At 41.2% G+C, this 25977-nt stretch overlaps 1 protein-coding gene across 3 annotated transcripts in view; it reads left to right on the forward strand.

The window, feature by feature from the left end:
• The window catches only part of GRM4 (glutamate metabotropic receptor 4), a 368710-nt gene that overhangs the window by 299308 nt on the left and 43425 nt on the right, over nt 1–25977 (forward strand). For 2 of the 3 annotated variants that reach the window (XM_072997425.2, XM_078392715.1), the window contains 3 exons: nt 1437–1637; nt 12317–12453; nt 13872–14807. In XM_072997425.2, coding sequence (XP_072853526.1) covers nt 1437–1637; nt 12317–12453; nt 13872–14807 — 1274 coding nt within the window. The remainder of the gene's footprint in view (nt 1–1436; nt 1638–12316; nt 12454–13871; nt 14808–25977) is intronic. The other variant, XM_078392716.1, reaches the window with a different exon arrangement.

Raw genomic sequence — 25977 nt, forward strand, 5'->3', positions numbered from 1 at the left:
TTGTTAAAGGCAAACCGTGGAGCCTTGCACAGGCATCCAACATGGAGAGGTGAAGGCTAAAAGGCTTCCTTGGAATATAGGAAGATGCTTTGTACTGATCTGGTCTTTTATCCATCTAGTATTTTCAAATCTGCCTAGCTTTCCAGGGTTCAACTGGGATCCTTTCTTAGCTGTACCTGGAGATCTCGATATTCCCTGATAGTTTCACGTCTATTTTGCAAACAGGCCTGAACCTGCTTAGTGTTCGAAATCAGATGAGATCAGATGTGTTCAGGGTAGTGCGATGAGAAGGGATCATGGGCATGTAAGCAAGTCTCACCTGCAGCATCTCTATCTGCTTGCTCCTTGACTTTCCTGTGTTGTGGGAGAAGGCCTGAGGGATGCGTCTTCTCACTGCGTGAATGCAAGCAGAACTCTTTGTGCAATTGGACCCTTGATAAAGCAGGGTTCTTGATCACATGAAGGCTTGATCGCATGGGGAAAGGACTTTTATATCTGTTCCACCCACTTCCCATTTGTAATACTCTCAGGCACAGGGAGACCACTGCATGGGGTTCCTGGATACATGGAAAGAATAATTTGTAAATCATAGGCAAACAAATCATAGTGGAAAATGAAGTACAGGTTCTGCTGTTGGGAACCTGGCTTATCTCAAGATCTTGTGATAAAAGGACTTTAATTGTAACTCCATTAGGAAAGTCACCATATCACCTGGGTTTGTTGAGAAGTTCTGTGTTAAGATGTTAACAAGCTCATTCTTTTCTGTTTTTCTTTAGCTCTAGTCAGTTGGAAGATACTCTCTCCCACTCTTTTATGAATGGAAAGTGGCGAGTCTGAGGAGGGAAGCCTCCATTTTCCATGGAGATTCTCCATGTGGGTTGGGATGCTGATTTTCCACTCATGATTCAGATGGAAAGGATCCTCTCTAATAACATTTAAATTAGTTAAGTTTGACAAATAACATTACTTTGATTTTTTTTTCTTTTAAGGAATTATAAGGGATTATAATTAATTATAATTAAGATATTATAATTTCTTATAAGGCATTCTAGGGGCATCTTGACAGGATTTTTTTAGGTTTTATGCTTCTCTCTTCTCAATCCTACATGTCAAGGGAATTATGATTTGGTTTTGTCACTATTTCCAAAGTGCAGTTTCAGAATTGGCTACGAGACATTATTTGTCTGTGTTTCTCTAGCCTGTTGCCCATGATACTGTAACTCAGTAAATAATGTGCAGTGCAAAAAATTACCTGACCAGTTGCAGCAAGGATAACAGCAACGTGACTACTGAGAAATGGGCAATGCAACCAGACCCCTTAAAAAGAGAAAACATGTAGTTATAAAGGGAATGGACATCCTGTTAAGTTTGAAATTACTGATGACAAGACCTTGTATAGTGTTTTTTGTTTGTTTGTTTGTTTGCTGTTGTTGCAGATCGTGAACGGATTGGCCAGGACTCTGCTTATGAACAAGAAGGAAAAGTGCAGTTTGTTATCGATGCTGTTTATGCCATGGGCCATGCCCTGCATAACATGCACAAGAACTTGTGCCCTGGGAAGGTTGGCCTCTGCTCTAAGATGGACCCAGTCGATGGTGCCGAGCTGCTCAAGTATATCCGTAATGTCAATTTCTCAGGTCAGTCAAATTTTGTGGGCTTATCTTCAAGGCTAGAATATAGTTGCCTGGGGGTTCATGATTAAACTTTTGAGAGTTTGCATGGTGTTACCCCCCTCCCTTAAGACACACAAATCTGAGTAAATGCTGTCAAGCTTGGTTTGTAACCCTCCGTTTGGTTTTACATCTTTTATTTGGAAACCTACAGGCTTAGCCTGAGTCAGTTTCCCTGCCTGATTTGATCCAACTCTTGTCTAGAACCACTCTTGGTTAAAAAATCAAGTTCTTTCTGTGAGAGGCTGTTCATATCATGCTCTTAACTGTAGTCAAGCCTCTTCTTCCTTTTCTTGAAGCCCCGGTTCTCTCCATTGTACCTGAAGCTGAAGCTAGGGCATTGTCCCTCTAGCCCTGATCCTGCATGGTAAGAAATCAGGTGTTTCTCCTCATTCTATGCCTGTACTTGGAAAATCTGCAGCAAAATTTTGTCTGTCAGATACTGTTTAAGGGACAGAGTCCTCCTCTGAGTGGCAGAAATAACTCTTTGGCAGATGACTGGCGCTTGCCCTTTCTTTTATCTTTATGAAGGGAGTAGCTCTTTTCTGTCCTGGAGTGGTGATGAAGATCGGTAATGGATGTCCCTGGAAGAGGAACTGTTAAAGGGGGTACTTAGGCACTGAAGAAAAAATGAAATTCTGGTTCATCTCTGCATTTGTCTTTGCCATGGCAGTCACAATGCAGAATGGGGAAATGTGTACCCAATTGCTCACGATGAAATCATGGTAGAGCAATACTGCCAAGAGTTCATTTTTCTCAATAGCTTAAGGAATCTGCCTCTCCAAGCATACAACAGTGGCTGCAGATGCAAACCCCGGGGAAACTCTCCTTTCCCTCAATGTGCAAAGCTCACAAAAGGATAAAGCAAATATTTCTAGATTTGTCTATGTGATTTGGCCATCCTAATTACTGTAAATCACTGTATTGGAAAGGGGCAGATATATTTTTCAGTATCTACATCTAGATCTTAGCTATGTGGATGAGTAGACATCTGCAGTTTTATAATCCTGTTTATACAGATTGCCAGGGAGTACGTAGCAAATCCAGACTGGAGTTGACATTTTCTAAAGTCCCATCACAATTCTATCCACATGAACAATCCCTTATTAATAACTCTCATTTATTTATTCTCTTTCCTACCTTTTTTGGTCTCTCTTTTGGCACAAAATGTTCCCTCTCTGATTAGTGATTCCTTCACATCTTCTAGAAACTCATCACTTCCTCTCATTATATCTCTTTAATATACATCTTCTGTCCCTGCCTTCTTATTACATCTATTTATCTCTCCTCTGCAATCTCCTCACAATCTGGTTCTCTTATTTATTCCCTCCCTATCTTCATGTTTTATTTTTCCTGCTTTCTGAGGTTATTGGGATTTATTTGTGCAATTCATTTGATTTTGTTCTTAGATAAACTTTTGAGACAACAATAACAAAATCAGGAGAGTGTCCTGCTTTGGGACAACTAGCTGAATAAACCACTGCAATTAAAGATTTCATAGTGTTTCTTATCTAGTCACATCCTTCTCTGGATAAATACATCCTGACTGCATACCATAAACTAGCATACCTGATTATTTGCAACTAACCAACTGTCTGTCTCCTTTTAATTGGTCTTGTCTTTTAAATTTATATTGCAGTATACCTGAAAGTACTAAACAAACAAACTCTCTCTCTCTCTCTCTCTCTCTCTCTCTCTCTCTCTCTCTCTCTCTCTCTCTCTCTCTCTCTCTCTCTCTCTCTCTCTCTGTGTGTGTGTGTGTGTGTGTGTGTGTGTGTGTGTGTGTGTGTGTGTGTGTGTGTAAAAGTTACCAGTAAATTGAATTTCCTTGCTTCTGATCTGGTAAATATATCTTTTTAAACCTTTGCTTTGGGAAAAAATTGCCCCTATTTTTCCTTAAAACCTTTGAAAAATGGGTACAGCAGAGTTGCAGCTTGGTGAGACATAGTCTCACTACTACTGTACATGGTAGAACACAGCAGCAATTGCTTCACCCACTAAATTGTATTATAATTTTGATTGCACAAGGATAAATTTGCTGTGTTGAAAGGAGTGATCGAACTGGAATAAATTGCAAGAGTCTCTCTTTGTAATACAAAGTTTCCATAGGTGACATGCACAAGAAGTAAAAGCAATCCTTATTGTGGCTTCTAGCTGTGATTTTCCATTAACTGTATATTTTAAGGTCCATCTGCTTTACAAACAATGCTTTGGAGTCATCTGTCAGAGTGGTTTGCAACCTTGGGTCCCCAATTTTTTTTTGGATGACAGCTTGCAGAAATTCTTGCCACCACAGCTAGTGGTGTAGGCTTCTGGGAGCTTTAGTCGAAGAACACCAGGGAAACCACTGATCTATCAAGACCCAACGGGCAGCTTACAACAATTAAATTCAGTTAATTGTTGTAAGCCACCCAGAGAGTTTTGAGTAGTGTGGGCGGCATATAAATAAATAAATAAATAAATAAATAAATAAATAAATAAATAAATAAATAAATAAATAAATAAATACCCTGCTGAGAAGAGTCTCTTCTTTCTCCCTACTTACCCTGCCTTCTTTCTTTGTGTTGGGAGCGGAGAGGCAGATAGCAGAACTTGGCAAAGTTATTGTTTTAGACTATAACTCCCAGAATTCTCCTATCACGTAGCAATTATAGCCCCAATTCTAGGAGTTCTAATCCAGATAAGTAGCTTTTTGTTATTATGCCTGCAGGTTGGGTTGGTTGGACTGAACCACTATTGGTCTTCAACAGCGTAGGCAAGAGTGAGGGATTGTGGGAGACACATTCCAACAAGATCTGGGAGGCCACCTCTGTTTGAGACTCTCCTGCCTCCTGTTTTAGAACTGCTCCACAAATCTGGATCTATTTATGGCTGTCTTAAGAAAACGGTGGGACTTGTTCGCATCGGTCTAGGAAATGCATATGTGTTAGCTCATCAGAGAGGGAAAGAGCTGTGAAAGAGAGCAAGAGGGAGGGAGGTGAATGCAAGTGTCCCCACTGCCTGCCTGCTCATTTTAGGGCTCTAAGCAGCTGGTATGGATGCCTGACCAAACACTCGACTGCTCCTGTGTTGGAGAATTGCAGCATCTCCTTCTCACTCTTCTTCATGCGCTACATCCCTCGGTGCTCCCCCATGACTGTCCCCTGTGTCCATGAGCGGCAGAGGTGTCAGGGCGAATCATTCAGTGTGTACATCATGTGTAACGAGCTGACTGCAAAGGCATCCAGCACAGTGCTGGACAAGCAAGCCATTCTGCCTCCCGGCTTGCTTTTTAGCTTGCTTGGATCAGTGTGCATGACTGCAGGTGGTGTTGCAGTGCGTGGCTTGGGCAAATTGAGCCCAGTGAGAGCAGCTGTCCTCTCGTCCGTTTCATTCTAGGGCCTGTAGTTTGCAACAGAAAGATCTTTCCCTTTCCGTTAGAAAATGCAGCAGTACAGTGGGTTAATGCTGGCTGGGGCTGCACCTACGCGTTCGTATGCCAGCCTCACTGCAGGCAAGATAACATAAGGGAGACAAACATGAGCATATGCAACAGTTCAACTTGTGAACCTGCACATGTGCTTTTAAAAGGAACACTTGATCTGCAGCAATGATAACATCCACAGAGTGTCAATCAAAAGCAGGGAGAGCTGTGCTGGTGCTAAACAGATTCCAAAAGCTATACAAAGGTGATATCTTTATTAGGTTAAACAAAAAAGGCACAGCAAGTTTTAAAGCTGATTTCATCAGGCAACATGTTATATAAGTACAAGGGTGAGGGAAATTCAGTCTTGAGTCCTTGTTGTCTTCCATGTCAGAGGTAATTTGACAGCACACAACACAACAGCACAGATATCACCCACGTAAGATCTATAGTGGTGGTGGTGGTGATGATGATAACAATGATGATGCCATCAATCTGTGTTTTACTTCACAAAATTAAAAAAAGGCAGGTTTCTGCCTCAGGGAACTTAAGAGTCAAGAGTGTAAGGGAAAGAAGGGAAGAAAAATGATTCAAAGGTGTGAACGTTTCCCACTTCTCTTTCTGGTGAGTTCAAGGTATAGCCCTAATAATTTTTAAAAAACTTCCTTGGGCCCTCCATGGAGCCAAGGAAGTGTTTAATTTGCCAATATCCTGGAGTGTCTCTCTTTTTAAGTTATTTCATGATTCTGACAAATTAAGAGGAAGGCTCACTTTTATTTCTTTTCTGGTGATTCCACGTGCTGGAAATGGCCCAAACCAGAGCCAACGTACTGACATAAAAAATGTAGATGCCCCTGACAGGGGCCAGAACAGTGCAGGTAGCAAAGTTCTGAAGACAGTTTGGTTCACTCCAGTAAATATAGTGTGTGATCACTGTCAAAAAGAGTAAACTAACCAATCCCCACAGTGGTCCAAACAGTGACCTAATTGCCTTTCCTTTCACTCTCCTTTTCTACATACGTAATGGAACAGTCTACATCCCAATCCCAAAGAAAGGCAGTGCCAAAGAATGCTCCAACTACCGTACAATTGCACTCATTTCACACGCTAGCAAGGTTATGCTCAAAATCCTCCAAGGTAGGCTTCAGCAGTATGTGGACCGAGAACTCCCAGAAGTACAAGCTGGATTCCGAAGAGGCAGAGGAACTCGAGACCAAATTGCTAACTTGCGCTGGATTATGGAGAAAGCCAGAGAGTTCCAGAAAAATATCTACTTCTGCTTCATTGACTATGCGAAAGCCTTTGACTGTGTGGACCACAGCAAACTATGGCAAGTTCTTAAAGAAATGGGAGTGCCTGACCACTTTATCTGTCTCCTGAGAAACCTATATGTGGGACAGGAAGCAACAGTTAGAACTGGTCATGGAACAACTGAGTGGTTCAAAATTGGGAAAGGAGTACGGCAAGGCTGTATATTGTCCCCCAGCTTATTTAACTTATATGCAGAATACATCATGCGGAAGGCTGGACTGGAAGAAACCCAAGCCGGAATTAAGATTGCCGGAAGAAATATCAACAACCTCCGATATGCAGATGATACCACTCTGATGGCAGAAAGTGAGGAGGAATTAAAGAACCTTGTAATGAGAGTGAAAGAGGAGAGTGCAAAAAACGGTCTGAAACTCAACATCAAAAAAACTAAGATCATGGCCACTGGTCCCATCACCTCCTGGGAAATAGAAGGGGAAGATATGGAGGCAGTGTCAAATTTTATCTTCCTGGGCTCCATGATCACTGCAGATGGAGACAGCAGCCCTGAAATTAAAAGGCGCCTTCTTCTTGGGAGGAAAGCGATGACAAATCTGGACAGCATCTTGAAAAGCAGAGACATCACCTTGCCAACAAAAGTCCGAATAGTCAAAGCTATGGTTTTTCCTGTCGTGATGTATGGAAGTGAGAGCTGGACCATAAAGAAAGCAGACCGCCGAAGAATTGATGCCTTTGAATTGTGGTGCTGGAGGAGGCTCTTGAGAATCCCCTGGACTGCAAGGAGAACAAACCTATCAGTTCTAAAGGAAATCAACCCTGAGTGCTCACTGGAAGGACAGATCCTGAAGCTGAGGCTCCAGTACTTTGGCCATCTAATGAGAAGAAAAGACTCCCTGGAAAAGACCCTGATGTTGGGAAAGTGTGACGGCAAGAGGAGAAGGGGACGACCGAGGATGAGATGGCTGGACAGTGTCTGCGAAGCAACCAACATGAACCTGACACAACTCCGGGAGGCAGTAGAAGACAGGAGGGCCTGGCGTGCTCTGGTCCATGGGGTCACGAAGAGTCGGACACGACTAAACGACTAAACACACACAATGGAACAACAGGATCTTGCTTAAACTTTAACAGTAAATCAACCGGAGAAGGCTATAGAATCATCCTACTTGCTTCTGTATCCTTACCTCATCTACTGCAAGTAGGCCACATGTGAAAAAAACACAATTGGACTTATCAAGTCAGGAGTGGATGGAATGAAGAGAAGATTAAAGGTTCATTGCTGTTTATGTTGAATTTTGACCCCAAAACTCAGCACTGACCATGAGACTAGGCAGACTGAGATAACTGTGGAGGCCTGGAAGCGGCTTGTGTCTGCTGTAGTGATCTGTGTAATGTCTTTCATTGGCCTCATTTTGGTGCCAAACCAAAACATGGTTGTTCACCAAAGCTGCTATAGCCCTACTACTTAGCTTGACTGATTTGCAGCTTTTTGTTTTTACTGGATATGATGTACTGTTTCAAATGGCTGGAATCTTCTTGATGTTCGCTTTGGGTTTCTGTAACTTGTCGTGGCTAATTATATCTAACTGACAAGGTGCTGGGGAACATCTCAGTTGTGCAGCTAGACATGAGACCAGGCACAGGACTGAGATGTGCCCTGGGATCTCATCAATCAGATACAATTTGTTGCAGCAAGTTGTCCAAACCTTAAATAAACTGCAACAGCATTCCCAACTTTATATTGTTTTCAGCTATTCTAAACAGTTGCTTACTTGGTTTTAAATTGTTTAATGTTGTTTTATTGCCTCGTGACAGAAGAGGCTGGTGGCGCAGTGGTTAAACCGCTGTACTGCAGCTAAAACTGTGCTCACGACCTGCGGTTCAATCCCAGGTAGCCGGCTCAAGGTTGACTCAGCCTTCTATCCTTCCGAGGTCGGTAAAATGAGTACCCAGCTTGCTGGGGGCGGGCAATGTGCAGTATGCATAATTAACTCGTAAACTGCCCAGAGAGTGCTTGAAGCGCTATGGGGCGGTATATAAGCAGCACACTTTGTTTGGCTTGGCTTTATTGCATAAGATCTTTGAATATTAAGATGGTCTAGAAATGGCTCAACAAATAATTTGAAAAAAGACTTGATCTAGACAGCCAGTTTAGGGGCTTATGAAAAGATAGCAGAACATGGTGAATTTCTCCTTTTTTTGGACTGTAACTCTCAGAATTCTATATTCAGCCATACTGATTGAGGATTTGGGCAGTTGTGATTTTCAACTTTTTCAACCCCTAAAAGAAGTTGTTAGTTATTTAATTTATTATTGATCTTTTCAAAGGCCCTTGTGCAAGTTTCTACTTCAACTGCCCAACTAACTTTGCCAATCTTGGCTACCACAGAGCTGGGGGAGGTAAGAGAGGATTTACTAATCCACCTCAATCAACAAAATGTCTGGATTGACCTTGTCCAAATTAATATACCAATGGAAGAGAAAACGTCTGTGACTAACAGGTTTTGATTCTCCTGTTATTTTCCTTCACTCTGCTTTGGTGCTTTTTCAAAACATCAGGTATTTAAACTGATGATGAAGCTTTATATAGCTAATCATTTTATCTCTACCCTAGGAAAAAAGAGAAAAAACCAACAACCCTTCTTTTTGAACTGACCTCTGTAGCTGTGCTTTTAATGGAAGTTTGATCTTTTAGAATTAGTGAGTGAAGTTTTTCCAGACAGGGAGATAAACATTATTACCTGCTAATTGCTGCAAATCAAACAGCTATTTATACAAACAACCACTGGCTCAAAAGCTTGGTCACTATATCTGCTCTGTATGCACTCAATATTGTCTCTGCTTTGACTTACTACTGGTTGAATTTCATTATCTCCACTCCCTATTGTAGAAGACAACAGGGGAAAACCCGGATCATTGTTACTAGTCTGTACTATGTCATTTATGATACCAATAATAGGATGGGCCTTCTCAGCCACACCAGACGCTGTTCCAGGACCTCTATTCAGAGCACGTTACCATAGTCTCTCAAGACTGAAGGATGCCTACAACAGGATGGGACAGAAGAATACTTGCCCAGATTTTAGGAGATAGGAGTACAAAGTAAACCACCTTATATTGAATTAGATTTCTGCTACATCTAGCCCAGTATTGTCAGTTTTGACAGGCATCAATGGCTCTCCAGAATTTCAGGCTGTATTTTTATCTTAGCACCAGGGTGGACTTTAAAAATCAGATATTTTTGAAGATTTAAATAAAATATGTTGATTTTTAAATTTAAATTGTGATTTAAATAGTGATCTTTAAACAATCATTGATTTTTATCCACCCTGTTCAGAACCAAAAGTTCATTTCCCTCTGCCTTCTGAGAATTCTTCTCACCATGTTCTCTTTTTCTCTTTAACACATTGTGTGCTTGCCTTTGATGTGAAAGAAATTCAGCATAATGCTAAACACTGCAGGGCAGAGAGTTTATTTTACCTGACTGCTTTAAAAAGAAGCAGTTTATCCATTGAATATTTGACAGAAATGGCCAATCAGGTCTCTCCAATAAAAATAAATAAATAATAAAATAATTTAAAAGTGGTAGAAAGGAATTGATTGTGAAGGCCAGTCCCTCTTCCTCCTGAGTCTTTGAGTCATGTAATTAACTCTGGTCTAAAGAGGCTAAAAATAAATTATGTGATTCCTTAATTCCTTATATATGTTCCTATGGTTATTATAGAATTTGCCATTTCTTGGTGTACAATAAGATTTTCATTTCAGGGAAAGTCTTTCCATAGAATAAAAAAAGAAAGAAAATCTGTTCATGGACAAAGGAGGGATGATCCAGTGATGATGCTGACAGAACATCTACAAATTTTGAAAATTCTGTTTTGTTTTGCCATCCCTAGTGGTTGCCCATCCAAATACAAGTCAATCCTTTACTCTTCTTAGTTTCCCAAAACAAGCATATTGTATTTCAATATTGGTAGTTGTCTCTTGTAGCTACCATGATAGCTCAGTGAGTTAGGGATGTATCTGCTGAGCCAAAGGTCTGGAATTTGATTGTCCACTGTGCATCCCAGAAGAGCCAGCCTGTGTAGCCTTCAAGAAGCTGCACAGTCCCAGGATGCCCCCCTCCCATCCAAAAAAAGTTAATGGTAAACCATTTCTGAATACTGTGTACCTACAACATTCTGAAAAGGGTTGCCATAAGTCAGATGTGACTTAATGGAACATAGCCGCTATGAATTGACTCTTGGGCATGACATGCTGTTTGGATGCACAGTATAAAGCACTGCAAAGGGTATAGAGGCAGCCTAATGTCATGCAGAGATGGGTCAGAATGTATGCTCCACAGAGTATCTGTTTTTCAGCAGTTGCTCACATTCAGGCTCCTTCTAGCCACTGTATTTGGCTATTTGAATTCATGAAGAGCACATCCACCTGGCTTTATATTAATGTGTTGCTATTTTCTGTCTCTGGCTCTGTGGTTGAATACTGAGAAGGGATTACTACTCTCAGTGATTGAATGATGTAGCTTCATGATGTACTGTCACTATGTATGGATTCATTGCTCAATCGCCTGGGGAAGAAGAATATGCCTGGACATCCAGCAGGGATGTAACAATATACTGGCAGATCAGGCGGGAGATGAAGGAAAGGAGGCTCACATAGTGTCCTTTCAAGCGTGCTCTATGTATGTAATGGAACTGATTGAGTGAATGACAAAAGAAAGAAAAATGCCATTTTCTTTGTCCCTTTTGCAGTTTGATTCCTAGCTGATCATTTTCCATAACCTGATGTGAACTTACTCCACTCCCTCCTTTCCCCCTCTTTGTTCTTCTAGTGCCTATAACAAACTTGACCACATTTATGTAAGTGATGGCAAATGCTTAAACTGAGCCTATGCTTCTTGGATATCCTTCTGCTGTGTTGGGCAACCATTCCCATAATCTATTTGGCATGACCATGTCGTTGGTGGCATATGGGTTTTGTAGTCCAGAATATCTGGAAAGTGCCAGATTGTTGGGGGGGGCTGTTTTAGTGGAAATAGTGGAGTTGCACGTGTGTGCTTTCCACCTTTCAGATTTTATGTTCAAATTATAACTGTGCTTGGAAAAAAGAAATTCAGGACATTTTTTCATACATGTCATGAAAAGGCATATTGCTTTGTGTGCCATTTATAGAGGCTGTTAATACAACAAGAGAGGATTTAGAAAAGGAATGAAAAGCATGCTGCAGACAGTATGGGTTTCACAATGGTATTTGGAGTTGATTTGAAGCAAAAGTGATTTTCGACTCATTTTTGCCGAAATGGTCTATTGATTCTCAGAGTATATAACACCTAACCTGGTGGATGCCCTGGTTGACAAAAGGGCTGGTCTCTAGCCCAGTACGGTACAAGTATACTACTGTATGGATTTTCACCATGTGATCAGAAAGATCAGAAGGATATCTCTTGGCAATACAGGAGCTGAAAAGTAAGATGGATGTTCTTTCTGTCCTCCTTGACCAAGGCAAAAAGAGGGTGTGGGGGTTAAGTACTTCTGATAAAGATGAAGTAGCAAATTCTTATTGGGATAGAATTTATCCAATACAAAAGCTGAGATGATTAATTCAGAAGTGGGGCACTATTTTTACTGATAGGCAGATCTGGACCGTATTTCTTCAGTGGAATGGTTTATGTGTGTGATGCATAGTTTTGCAAGGTTGGTTAACCTGTTGAATTGCATTTCCTGAATGGCTCCTGTCTGTGTGCAATAGACATGGAACAACGTTATCTCTGTTGGAGCAAAAGCTAACTAAAGTTGAGCATGTTCATTTAATATTAAGACCTGAGAACTTAATAATCTAGATATACTTAACTTTGGCTGGATTGCAGGAATCCAAGTGTGTATGGGCCGGTATGTGTCTGTGTTTGTGTATGTGTGCACCTAAGAATCTATTATCTCTGATATCTTTCTGATGCTAAATACTTTCTACCTTTCAGGTATAGCTGGGACCCCGGTGACATTCAATGAGAATGGAGATGCCCCAGGTCGCTATGACATTTACCAGTATCAGATAAACAACACCACACCTGAGTACAAAGTTATTGGACACTGGGCTGACCATTTGAACTTAAAAGTAAGCAAGATCTTAGGTTGAGAGCAGTTACCAAATATGTAAGGGAGACAATGGGTCAAAATGCATTCTTCTAGGCACAGTGACCTCTTAATTATGAAATAACAAAGCTTTACTCACGAAACATTCCAACATCAAGAGCCCTAATCAGAATGGACTTATTTGTGATTGATCACATGAGTATGGGCACCAAAGAGTTTGAAAAGAGTGAGAATTTTGAAAATGTTTAGCACTGGTTTGTCTCTGGTGTGGACTGTTCAGGGCATGAGCCCAGTTCGCACTCCACACATATGAAATGAAAGGCTGAAATATTGGAGGGTCGAGAGGTGGAGATAGATTCAGGAAATACAGAGTGCCAAAGTATTGTACTTGCTAATTTGATGCATAGGTTATTAATAATTCACTAAGCAGACTGAAGATTTAAGGGCACAATCTCAATGGGAGAGAATTTAGTAAATCTTTAACACATCTCTTGCTCCCGATACTTAACCCTGACTGCCAGATCCCTAACCATTCCACCAAGTTGTTTTTCAGCGGAACGTTTCTGCAAGTGGAATCCTAATTATAAATGATTCTGTAATTCTGGGTTTTTTTTTTCAAAATGTCATTCTATGTATATTGAAAGGTATTTGGGTTTGGCAGTGTCCCCTGACCAAAAAAAAAAAAAAAAAAAAAAAAGCTGTTAAATGAGAGGACAACAAACTGAATGGCATGGACAGAGGTGGAGGACAGAAAGAGGAAAAGTGATTAGGTAACAAACAGGCTACCATGAAGGATGTCCTGCTGCAGAGCAGGAGTAACTGATATGTATTCGCTGATACATACTCCACTCCCAAGCAAACTACACCAGAGCACAGAGTGCTGTCCTCTGAAGATGCCGGCTACAGAGACTGGCGAAACGTTAGGAAGAACAACCTTCAGAACACGGCCAGAGAGCCCGAAAAACCCACAACAACCAGTAGCTGATATATTTAGGAGAGTCAGTGTCAATGGACTCGAGGAGAAAAAGCATCTGCAAGAAGTTCATGTTATGCAGTTGAATATTGCAGAAGGAGGTAAATTAGCAGGGTTGATGCATGGGCTGAAAGCTGAAGGGTGCTAAGGATTAGAACAAGTGCAAATCTCTTAGGGAACTGGAGGGAGCAGGAAGTGTTATGGGGTTCAGCATAGATGAGAACAGGGGTGGGGCACTTCTACCTCTCCAGATGTTGCAGAATACAATTCTCACAATCCATTCTGATTGAAGCTTATGGGAGTTTTTAGGCTGAAACATTTGAATGGTCAAATTCACATTGAGAAGCAAAAGCTGAGATCATTGGAAGAGCATTTTGGTTCAACTGGTGCTGTGCGACCTCATTCCTAGTATATGCTGGCTCATGCTGGTTAGCGAAATGTTCATTCTCTTTCTCTCTTTGCTGTAGATGGAACGCCTGCATTGGCCTGGGGGAGGCAACCGGGTGCCCACTTCAATCTGCAGCCAGCCATGCAAGCCAGGGGAAAGGAAGAAACTGGTGAAGGGCATCCCCTGCTGCTGGCACTGCGAGCGCTGCGATGGGTACCAGTATCAGCAGGATGAGTTCCACTGCAAGGTGTGCCGTCTCAGTGAGCGTCCGAATGAGAACCACACAGGCTGCATCCCTATCCCCATTGTCAAGCTGGAGTGGGGCTCCCCTTGGGCTGTGATGCCCGTTTTCATTGCCATTGTGGGCATCATTGCCACCCTCTTTGTAGTGGTGACGTTTGTGCGCTACAATGATACCCCCATCGTCAAGGCCTCTGGGCGAGAGCTCAGCTACGTGCTATTGACAGGCATCTTCCTCTGTTATGCCACCACCTTTTTGATGATTGCTGAGCCTGATTTGGGCATCTGCTCCTTGCGGCGTGTCTTCCTGGGGCTGGGCATGAGCATCAGCTATGCCGCCTTGCTAACCAAAACAAACCGCATCTACCGCATCTTTGAGCAGGGCAAAAAGTCGGTCAGCGCCCCGCGCTTCATCAGCCCAGCTTCCCAGCTGGTTATCACCTTTAGTCTCATTTCTCTGCAGCTTCTTGGGGTTTGCATCTGGTTCATTGTGGATCCTTCCCACTCTGTCATCGATTACGAGGACCAGCGGACTACGGACCCCCGCTTTGCCCGGGGAGTCCTCAAGTGTGACATTTCTGACCTATCGCTCATCTGTTTGCTTGGGTACAGCATGCTGCTCATGGTGACCTGCACTGTGTATGCTATAAAAACCCGTGGGGTTCCTGAGACCTTTAATGAAGCCAAGCCCATTGGGTTCACCATGTACACTACCTGTATCGTCTGGTTAGCCTTCATTCCAATCTTCTTTGGGACATCGCAGTCAGCAGAGAAGGTAATGGAGAGAGGGTAGGGGTGGGATGGGCAGAAGACTGGTAGATTTGATCTTCTTTTTCTAAGCTGCACATATGATGAAGTATATCTGGAATGTGTGAATAAGTGCTGGTATGATGTTCTGTCTATCTCCTGGAACAACAGAAATGATACTTTTCTGCATTTGTTTGAGATTTTCCTGTATTATCCTGCACCATTCTTTTTCTTCATCCTTGCAGTTTCTCTGTCTCCTGGGGTACCCCTATTTTACTCTCGGCATTCTCTTTTATTTTCCTTTCCATTGGCATGTTACTGAGTCTTTCCCCCTCTATTTCAGCTGCCTCATTACCTTTTGTTTCCTCTGGAAGATAGGCAGTGTATGCTATTAAACACTTGGAAGAGGTGTCTAACAGAACTGTGGCCCACTGGAAGGTTTTATTGTCTCATGCACTTCTGTCACTCGAGTGGACAGATACGCTGTGTAGCATCAGACACACAATGCAATGTTCTGGGAGCCAGAGCTATTCACTTTTTCTTTTCTTAAAGCCAGGATTCTAGTAAATTGGAATAAGTGACTAATTAATTTGGCTGCTTCCCAAACATTCTCTGGTTCTTTAGAGTTTTATGGCTAGCTGCAAATGTCCTGAAAAGTTCTTTATGAAAACAAATGCAATGTGGTGTATAAAAATCTTCCGGCAACTATTATATCGTCTGTATTGGGAACATAATTGTTTCCAGCTGCCACGCAAGATGGAAGACAAACATGTGGCTGAAGGTGCAATGGTAGTTGCAGAGACTGGATGCTTGTCTGTGTGCATCTGCAAATCAAGTCTTTGAAAAACCAGTCCATACAGTCAAGCAATTAACTGTGACTATTAGGACTGTGCATTGGCATTGGTAGAACCTCCAGTTCCAAACTAATGAGCCACTTTCAGCCTTTGTATGTGGTCCAGATTGAATGAGAAGGGCCAAAATTTGTCCTGGGGTGAAGCAAAAGTCCTGGGGTACTTCACTCTGATCTAGAGAGTCAGACCTTTAAGATGTGTGGGGAGAAAAACAGACAGTGTGATCTCCAACAAGATGGTGTGTTTGAGAGAATAGTTGGATTTACTTATAACTTTCAATCTGAGGCAAGAGTTCCACCGCTATTCTTTAATCTGTTTTGGGGAGAGCATGTGTGAGATCACTAAAGTTACATATTCTGTGGTCTCACATATTCCTTCATTTGCCAGAATTAACAATATTAATGGAAGTCAAAGAAAAAAGACTGCTGGGACCATAGTTGTCTTATTATAGACTGAGTTTAATCTGAGTAATCGTCTTGGCAATGTTACTCTTTTCCTTAATACTCCCTTTACCTTTCTAATTTGTTCATTTAAACCAGTAAAATCTGTGTGTATTTTATGCAGTGAAACTTATTTTATCCTGTCTCCACCCTTCACTGCGCCTCTCTAAGTGGCCCTAGTTGTTAGATACCTGATTGCTTTCCTCCATATAGTTCACTTAAAACAATTTTTTCCTTTCCCTCCTTCTCTCCCTCTCTGTCTTGCTTGAACGTGTATTCAGTGGTATATTCATTTGAATTCTGTCAGTAAGAATACTTATTTTTATTAACAATGGACATATATTATAATTACATTGAAAGTCGATTCATATTGTCAATGTGAGTCAAAACAAACATTATTATTTTTAATTTTTATTGCACTTTTAATTCACATTTGTGTGAGTGGAAGAATTACATTTAATTTCCAATCTAGTATATGTCTTCATTATTTTATCTCATGTATATGGTTTACATGTTCAGTTCAATAGTTTTTATTTTATTACTTTTATATCTGATAATTAGTTTAATTGGAGCCAGTCTGGTGTAATGGATGGAGTGTCAGATGAGCACTCAGGAGAGACATGGATTCAAATTCCTACCCTGCTATGGAACCTCATTGGATGGGATGGGATTGGTAAAACTACTTCTTAAACATCTCAGATACTTTGAATACCCATAAATCAGTAGCAATTTAACAGCACTTAACGCACAATCAATCATGAGGAGTCTTCACAGCAGTAACAGGGAAATATATATTACCTCTACAGTCAGAATGAAATGGTGAAGACCTGTATGGAAATTGGAAAAGTATACCCATTCCTTTGGCTTAAAATACCCCCAAACAATTCTACTCTTTTATAATTTATTTGTTTCTTATACAACATACTGAATATCTCTAAATACTTTATTTTTCTAAAACAATAATTTTTTAAATCCTAAGTTTGGTCTCTTGAATAGCAAATTTGCAGAGCCATAGCGTGAAGGGCCATGGAGTGCTACGACAGTCCTTTTTGCCTGAGCTTTGTTTGTCCTGGTAGACTCCAAAGCTCATTATTTTTATCTTTGTTTTTTCTCTCTCTTAATTGCTTATTAGAACAGACTTGTGGAAAAGGGTATGTGTCGCTGCCTGGCTGGGTTACCCGGATTCGCATTACGACAAACTTTTTGCGATCGCAGAAGTGATCGCTTTACGATGGTTTCAATGGGGGAATTTCGCTTTGCGATGATCGGTTCCCTGCTTCGGGAACCGATTCTTGCAAAATGACAATTTTCGGCCAGCTGATCGGCAGTTTGAAAATGGCCGCTGGGTTAAAAAAATGGCTCCCTGTTCTTTCTGGGACGGATTCCTCGCTGTACGGGCAGCAAAAATGGCCGCACTATGGAGGATCTTCGCTGGACGGTGAGTTTCAAGCCCATAGGAATGCATTAATCGGGTTTTAATGCATTTCTATGGGCTTTTTTATTTCGCATTATGGCGTTTTTGTTCTACAGCGATTTCGCTGGAACAAATTAACGTCGTAATGCGAGGCACCACTGTATAAGCAATTTTATTTACAAGGTTAAAAAACAATTAAACGTATAATAGTAACGCATTATCACATTATTTTCCTACCTACAATTAGCTAGGACTGCGTGAATTAGAAGGAAAACAACCTCTCCCACTCCTCTTGTGTAAATCATCATCATCATATGCCAGTTTTGAAGTAAGGCCATCACCATTCACTCACTGCGTGCTAATTTATTCCAAATGATTCCTCTTGCATGGTCCAACCATTCCTATACAATCGAGCTAATAAATATGGCTGAAGGCAAAAACAAGCAAGAGAAAAGCATCATGCTCAGAACTGGAGCTGCCTTAAAATAAAGGCTGTTTGATTATTTTTCTGTGAGTTTCCCCAACTCTGCAAATTACAAGTTATTTTACTTTGATTATTGGTCCTCAGGAGTTAAACAATGTTTCATTTTGATGTTGATTATGCAGACATGACAGCTTGAAAGAAACGTCTTTCTGGAGAGATACTGTTTCATCACTTTCTAATTGCAAAGCTGCTGTCTTCTCTGTGTCTGCCCTCTGACAGTGTAGAGGCAGCATTTACCCTCACTTGTTGAACTGTGTGCTTCCACACGCTGTTATGGCTGTGTTGCTAATATTTTAATTAACATTTTGGGCGTTAGCAACTCTGGGCTCTTATGATTTGATTCCACCACAGAGGGAGAGATGGCACGTCCTGCAGCAGGAGCAGCAGGAGCCACAGCAGACCAAGAAAATGAAATAATGCCTTCATTCTGGGCACCACCTCTCCAGGGCCTTGCCTTCAGTGGCAGATTCGGCTGTGCTACAAAATGACCCAGAGGAATCCCATTGGCTAACTCAATGTTAAACGTGACTTGGCAGGCAGTAGCGAGAAGGCACAAATTGAGCTTGAGTCACACTTGGTGTAGATCAGAATAACACCAAAGTCTGTGATGCCTGTTTTGGCCTTGGTAAGAATCTGTCCCTTCGTGCTCTATTTGTAGTATAAAGAAATGCATTCTTTTGGACCCTGAGCATCCCTGACCTAACATCACTTGACATCTGTATAAATCTGATTTAAGCACAGTTTTAGGAAAGGGAATGTGCAAGTGTTCCATCAGTTACAGATGTTGTGCACCCAACGTGTTTATGGCGCATTTGGGGGATTCCCCCGTCAACATATGGAGGTAAATCTTCACTTGTCTCATCGATGCAACCATAAAATTATGCTTGCCTGCATAACTACATGCAAGAGAACCCACTATTTTGTGGCACCCAGCCGAAAGAAGAGAATGAGAATTATTTATTTAAACAATCAGTGCAAATGATGTGTTAATGTAAATAGTGTGAATTGGGAAGTGGTGGCCATAGCTGCTGCTTTCTTCCATGGACATTTAATTATTAGAAATGTCTGAGGAGTTGTTTGCAATTCTGAAAAACAACAACTAGCCAGTTGTTCTGTGCTTGTTCTTGGTGTGTGCTTTGCTTTTCAAAGGGAAGGACACTAATTTTGAGCAGGGGCAGTTTCACAAAATATATTGACCTGATCTGAACAAAAAAAATCCAGTTGTTTCTGTCCACACTTACCTTAAAGCAAGGAATCCTGTGGTGTTTGAAAATTACTCATTAACATGTTTAGTCAGGTAATGATAAGCGAAATCAAGCAGTAAGGATGTAGTGAGAATTTTTTACCTTGTAGAAATGGATGGAAATTGTTTGGTACTGATTTCTGATGTTGCAACAACCCTTTTACTACGCTGTACATAATTCTTGCAATAGCTGATAGAGCAGAGGTGGGAAACTGCAGCCAGCTGGGTGTTCCTGGGTGGCCCCTCTCATAATCCTTCATCATTGGCCATGATGATTAAGAATAGAAGTTGTAGGCCAAAATTATCCAGAGGGCCATAGCTGCTCACCCCAGCTATAGAAAGTAGATGTGCTTTCTTGCTACAATGTTGAGATATTCTCATCATTTTAAATTTGGCAAATCTCCTTACTTAGAGGAAGGCCTGGAATGTCTCCTTCTATGATAGACCAGGCGTTTGCCTAAAAGAAATGGCCAAGATCCCAAGGTCTATGTTAAGTTTTCCCCACCCCCACCAACATAAACAGTGCCCCACCATGTCCTGTACATTAGTCTAAAGATTCTAATGAGATGAACATTTTTTTCTTTGCTAAGTGCTACATAAATGCATCTAAACATTTTTTTTCTGTCTGAGTTAATGTTGTAATGTGTAGAGAACTTGGAAAGTGTTGCAGAATTCTCTTTTTGCTACACAGCAGAGGTATAGAGATCCACAGAGGAGAACAACTGCAAGTTCTCCAGAGTAAATCCCTTTCTCATTAACTGGCACTCACTCTGAGATGTTTGTACCAGTGGACCCTATACTTACAGAATTAATCCGTACTGGAACAGTGGCTGCAGGTCAAAAAGTCTGTAGGTCAAGTCTCCATTGACCTACAATGCATTGAAAACCGATTAATGCCGTAGCCGGCCATTTTTGTTCCATTTTTGTTCCATTTTGGTTTTTTTCTGGTCTGTAGGTCGATTCTCCGGCTACAAGTCGAACCTAAATTTTGTGGCCAGAGAAGTCTGTAACTCGAAAAGTCTGTAAGTCAAGCCATCTGTAAGTCGAGGGTCCACTGTAGTAGAAAGACATGCCTAGTGGCCATTCATTCTGCAGGGGTGAGAAGGGACCTTTTGTACCTTAACAACCTCTGCATATAGAAAGGACTTTGATCTGATACATGCAGAAGCAGACTTTGGAAAAGTTACTTTCAGGACTACAGCTCCTCACTACCCTCAGCTGGCACAGCCACTTGGGCGTATTGGCTGGAGACCTCTGAGAGTTGTAGTGCAAAAATTGCAGTGCTTCCAAACTCTGTCCAGGACTCATTCTCACTTTCCCTGAGGGTGCGGTCAGTGTGCATGTTTTATGGAGAAAGTGTAGGATGTATCTCTTCTTCTTGCTCATCTCCCTTAGCTGTTCAATTTCCCACTAAGTGAACTGGTGGCTGTGAGCATAGCGTAACTAAAATCCTCATGAATATCTATTAAAAGGAGCTATTTTCACCCTTTCAGTTCATAATATGAAGCTTGTACTGTAGTATTTTACTTAAAAGAATGGAATGAAATGTTCTTAGTTGCTCTCTCACTCTCTGTGTATGTATTATTCTGGGTGTCTTGTTATCTTTTAGGAGTGTCATTTCACAAGCAGTGTGGGTGAGATACCATCTCCAAAATGAAAAATAGAGTCTGATATAGTTATTATCTGTTTCTCTATGGAATCTTTGGTGTCTCTGTCTCTTTTCTATATTGTCTGTCTGACACTTAGCAAGCCGATGTTTTCAGAAGAGTTGTGCACTAAATATGCCCCTGATGTTCTCAGCTTTTACAGATTTAACTGCAGATCTGGGAAAATATCAGCCATTAATCATGGTTCGTGCTACTCAAGAAAGGAGAGTTTAGGCCTTTCTCTCTCCAACACCAAAATATTGAAAAGAGACAATGTATTCAAGCCTATTTGGAATCAGCTGGGTCCTGGAAATCCTATTCTTAATCCTAGATGCATAAACTGAAACTGTGCAATTATGCAATTAATTTATTTTATCAATATGCTACTTCTTCCCAAGGCACCAGCAATTTCCAAATTTTGGGGCATCATATCCCTTTTGATTTTTGACAAATCTTCATGCCTCCCTACTTCTCCTTTACCGTCATCCCACCCTCTTTGAATGAAAATGTTTGATTTTAAAATTAAAGTTAAAAATAAACACAAAAGCTTCCTTAACATTATATATAAAAAATAAAAATATAGTTTTACCTAAGAAATCTTCTTTTAGTAAATAACATATGTTACAGAATTTTTAAGCTGATTTTTTCCCTTTTTTTCTGTTTTTTTGAGAAATATTCCACAGTCTTGTGCCTCCCTTCTTGGAATTCCTTCATGCCTCTTAGGGTAGCTTGCCTCTGGTTCAGAAATTAAAGCAATACAGGGACCTATGACAGTTTACAAAATGGTTAAAGACAGATACAGCTAAAAACATAAAATGTTTTACTATTAAAACTCATTTAAACATTATCATATAAAGATAACCAAGGAATTAAATCTTTTAAGAACCATTTAAACACCTATAATGAAAACCATACATAGCAAGAGTACACCATCCCCCTTAAAGGCCCTTTCCTCTTAGTCCTGTTCCATTACTAAAGACCTCCCTACAGAGAGAGGTCTTTGCCTGCTGGCCAAAGGACACAAGAGTAGGACTAACCTTGTCTTCCTCGTAAGGGAGGTTGATAGTCTGGGATGAACCAAATATGGGGAGATACAGGTATTTTGCTTGTATACGGATGTATAGGCCATAACCAATCCTGTGGGGTGTGGCTACACAGTGGGGAAAATCCACATTGATGCTCAGTTTTTTAGATCAGGTCCCTGCTGGTTTTTCTAATGTTTGAAAGCATTAGAGGGCGAAAAAAAGAAAAGAAAAGAAATACTGTTTGGAGACACTGCCAGATATGTGACTGCCCGTTTGCATTGGATCATGTGATTACATGGGGCAGAAAGTGGGGGAAAGTGATGCCAGCTGAATTAAAGTAAATAAGCCAACCCTGTCAAATGAATCAAAAGACATGATTCCCTGCTGAAAATAAGACAATTCCCTACTGGTTTCCCCCAGGCTTAGCTTTACATTGTTTAGCTGCTGTTTTTTAATCCAATTTCATAGACATCAAATTCAATGCAAAGCGTGAGATAAATAGCCACTGTAGTCGCCTGCTGAGTTGTGCTGGAAAGAGGACCACTAGATAGTGAAGTTATCATACCAAAGGTATTCCTGTTCTACCTGTAACTATCTCTGGTCAGCAGTCTGGTCACTGCATTTCTGAAGTTTCAGATGACTTTCTGAACACTACAATTTCAGAAGACTTTCCACGTAAAGCATGTTACAGTAATCCCAGCATGCGCAACTAAGGCAGGTGTCACCACAGTCAGATTTCAAATTTCTGCTAGGGGATAAAAGGAATATCCAGAAGGGGTTCAGAAGAGAATCCTGCCGGAAACCCTTGAAGAACCAGTGACTTTCAGTGCTGACAATAGTGGGCTAAATGCACCAAAGGTCTGACTTTATAGAATCTCTCCACACCAGAATGGCCCATAGGCACAGTGTTTGTGGGTTCTAGGGGTTTGACTCTTAGACTCTTAGAACTGCAGAGCCGGAAGGGACCGTATGGATCATTGAGTCCAGCCCTTGTTGAAGAGGCACAGTGGGGAATCAAACTCCAAACTTCTGGCTCCGCAGTCAGACACTTAAACCAATGAGCTATCTAGCAGTTCTAATGTTGTACTTTCCACGTGTTCCGAATATAACATAGCAATGAGAGTAGGTTTTTCAGAGAGTACTAGTAAGACCTGACTTTCTTAATTATGTATGTGTCCTGGGTGTATACCTAAAAACAGTAATGTGTGCAGCAGCCTTTACCAACTGGGGGCAAATGCTGATTTTCAAGATATATGCTATCTTTATAACAGTGTGCATTTTACATCATGGCCCTTGCTTTCGTTTTGGCTCTGGGTCATGCCCCACATGCAGCTCTGGGAGAGCATTGTCTCTCTTATGTAAACCAAACTAAGCTCTTTCTTTCTGAAGAACTGCCGCAAGGCAAGGCGGCACCATGTGAATGTTGGATATCAATTCCAACACATAGGATTTCAGCTGCTGAAATAAATGGAGTACCGTTTCCATGTTCATGAAGTGGAAGCAGAAATGCTAGCAAGAAAATAGGTTCCCCAATAAACTATTTCCACAAACAAAAGCTCCCTTAAAGCTAATTTAAATGTGCTCCGTATATTGTGGGGAATAAAGACAGAAATGATAATGACTGTAGATTATGTGCAAGGTTGCTCACCTCCTCACTGCAGCTTGTCATGGGATAATTTAGGGCTGTCGAAAGCTAGCTGTCAAGTTTCAGTTCGACAAGAAGCTTTGCTTCACTTTGGGGGCTTGTAATGTGCAGCATTCCTTCTCTATTAGGTTGCTAACAAGCTAATTAGAGGCCGTGGTAGCTCTGTTGTAGCCATGTTCTTCGCTTCCCCTGGAACCACCACAACAGCCTATTTCACTGAGTTTCTACACTTTGTATAAAACCAACAACCAGGCACTGGCACCCTGCTCAATATTGTCTGAGTAAGACAGACAAGATGACGCTCCCAAGTACACAAGCCGATAATTAGACTGGCAGATGGCTCTTACTTCAACATAGAATTCCTTTTTCTGCAAGGCAAATAGCTGACCTCTGAGAAATATCTCCGGAGTGGATGGCTGCATGTGTAAAAGTAGATCACACTGTAAGGGCTGTACCCCAGAAAAGATACCTGCCACATAATCTGTCTCATTGAACCAAATTGGTGGTTGCTTTGGCTCTATGGCTAGAATAACATCACTCTTCAAGGAGATGATTTTCTCATGTTGTTCGTCAGAATTTTTTTTTATCTCTCTCTTCACTTTAATCAGATAATTAGCACTCACCTGCAGAATGAGAGGAGTTTTTCAGGCACTGAAGACCCATTTGAGAAATACGTGCAGGATTTTTCTGTGCTAATTATAGTTAACATTTCAGGTTTTTTAAGAGTCATGGCCCTTTCCCCCAGGTTTTATGGAGAAGTGGTAGAAATGTCACAACTCCACATATGTACCCACGTATCTCTTTCTGCTTCTCTTGGTCTGGTGTTTTCTACCTGTATAGAGTCTTCAGATAATTAACAAATTTTATCAAACTAGAAAAACAAATAAAACCCCAAAGTTCTCTTGAGGTTGTAAACGTGTTCTGAAGCTCTGGAGCCAACCTGACCCGGCCTCCTTGGAAATTTCAGCTTGGATCCTGAATCTCTTCAAGATGAGGGCTATTGCCTTGTACTCATGCCCAAGGACGGATGAGTTTGTAGGCATGCTGATGCCTGTGATTACCAATACCCACAGCAACCTCCAACAACAGCCCAACTATATTTCTTCATTCCTCATTTTTACTCCACTGCCATAGTTTTCCCTCTTCATTCTGCTTGGTTGGAGGTATGGAGGCGCAAACTTGGCACTGGGTTGTGCTATCTTATATCTTGGAGAATTCCCAGGTTTGGAATACAAAAATAATTGCTTTGTGTCTATCCTTGCTGCTGTCCTCATCCAAGGCAAAGGTTCCGTTCCAATCAGTCGCCATTTTTGTTGTTAATAATTCATCTTGATAGATAGTTGAAACATTAAAGGAGTTGCTCATGATTTTCACCCACCCATAAGATGGCCATGGGTGAGCAGGGATTTGAATCCTGGGCTCCTGAGTCCAGGACTATCCAGTACTATCCACTATACCATATTATTTTTAGATGAAGTTACAACACAGTTGTTCTATCCTTGACTTGCCAAATTCTGCACAATATATTTACTTACTTATTTCTTTCCTTTATTTCTATCATGCTTTTCTACCAAAAGGGGCCCAAGGTTCCTTATAATTGACTAAAATACATGTACAATTAAAATATCACAATATTAACATATGCTTAAGCATATGATAATTTTTTAAAAATTATCACAGAGTTCAAGACCTGTAAAAAATACATAATAAAATTGTTAAGTCTATGGGACCTCCTAGTAAAATTCATTTCTCACCAGGAAAATCAGCTTTCAAAGATCTGCTTGAAAAAGAGTTTTTTGTTGGCTGGCAAAGGACAAGGAGGGGGGCAACTGAGTCTTTTTAGAAGGCAGTTCCATGGGGTGGAAGCCACCAAAAATGCCCTCTTTTGTGTCCTTACAAAAGATGTTCAGGAGGATAGTAGGACCAAGGGACGTCCATCGCCTGAAGGTCTCAAAAGCTCAGGAGGATTATATGGGAGGAGATAGCCCTTCAAATAGCCTAGACTCAAGATGTGTATGGTTTTACAGGGTTATAACCAGTGCTTTGAACTGAGCTTGCAAACAGACTGATGGCCAGCATTGTAGCAAGGGTATTGCATGATCCTGGTAACCAGCCACAGTCAACTGCCTGGATGCAGCTTTTTGAAACACCTGAACTTTCCAAGTAGTCTTCAAAGGCAGCCGCATATACAGTGTGTTATAGTAATCTGAATGTAATCATCATCATCATCATCTTAGAGCTGTGGAGCTGGAAGGGGCCCTATGGATCATGAAGTCCCACCCCTGTCAAGGAGGGACAGCCTCTGCCTAAGCCACTGAGCCACCCAGCAGTTCTGCAGTGGTAAAAGGGGAACAGTTTCTGTAGATTAAGACACTACAATTGATTACCACATCTCATGAATTATTATCTGTACAAAGTAGTGTATATGCACGGCCTTGGTGAACTCAGGA

Source organism: Pogona vitticeps, chromosome 4 (assembly GCF_051106095.1).
Source record: "Pogona vitticeps strain Pit_001003342236 chromosome 4, PviZW2.1, whole genome shotgun sequence".
Lineage (NCBI taxonomy): Eukaryota > Metazoa > Chordata > Lepidosauria > Squamata > Agamidae > Pogona > Pogona vitticeps.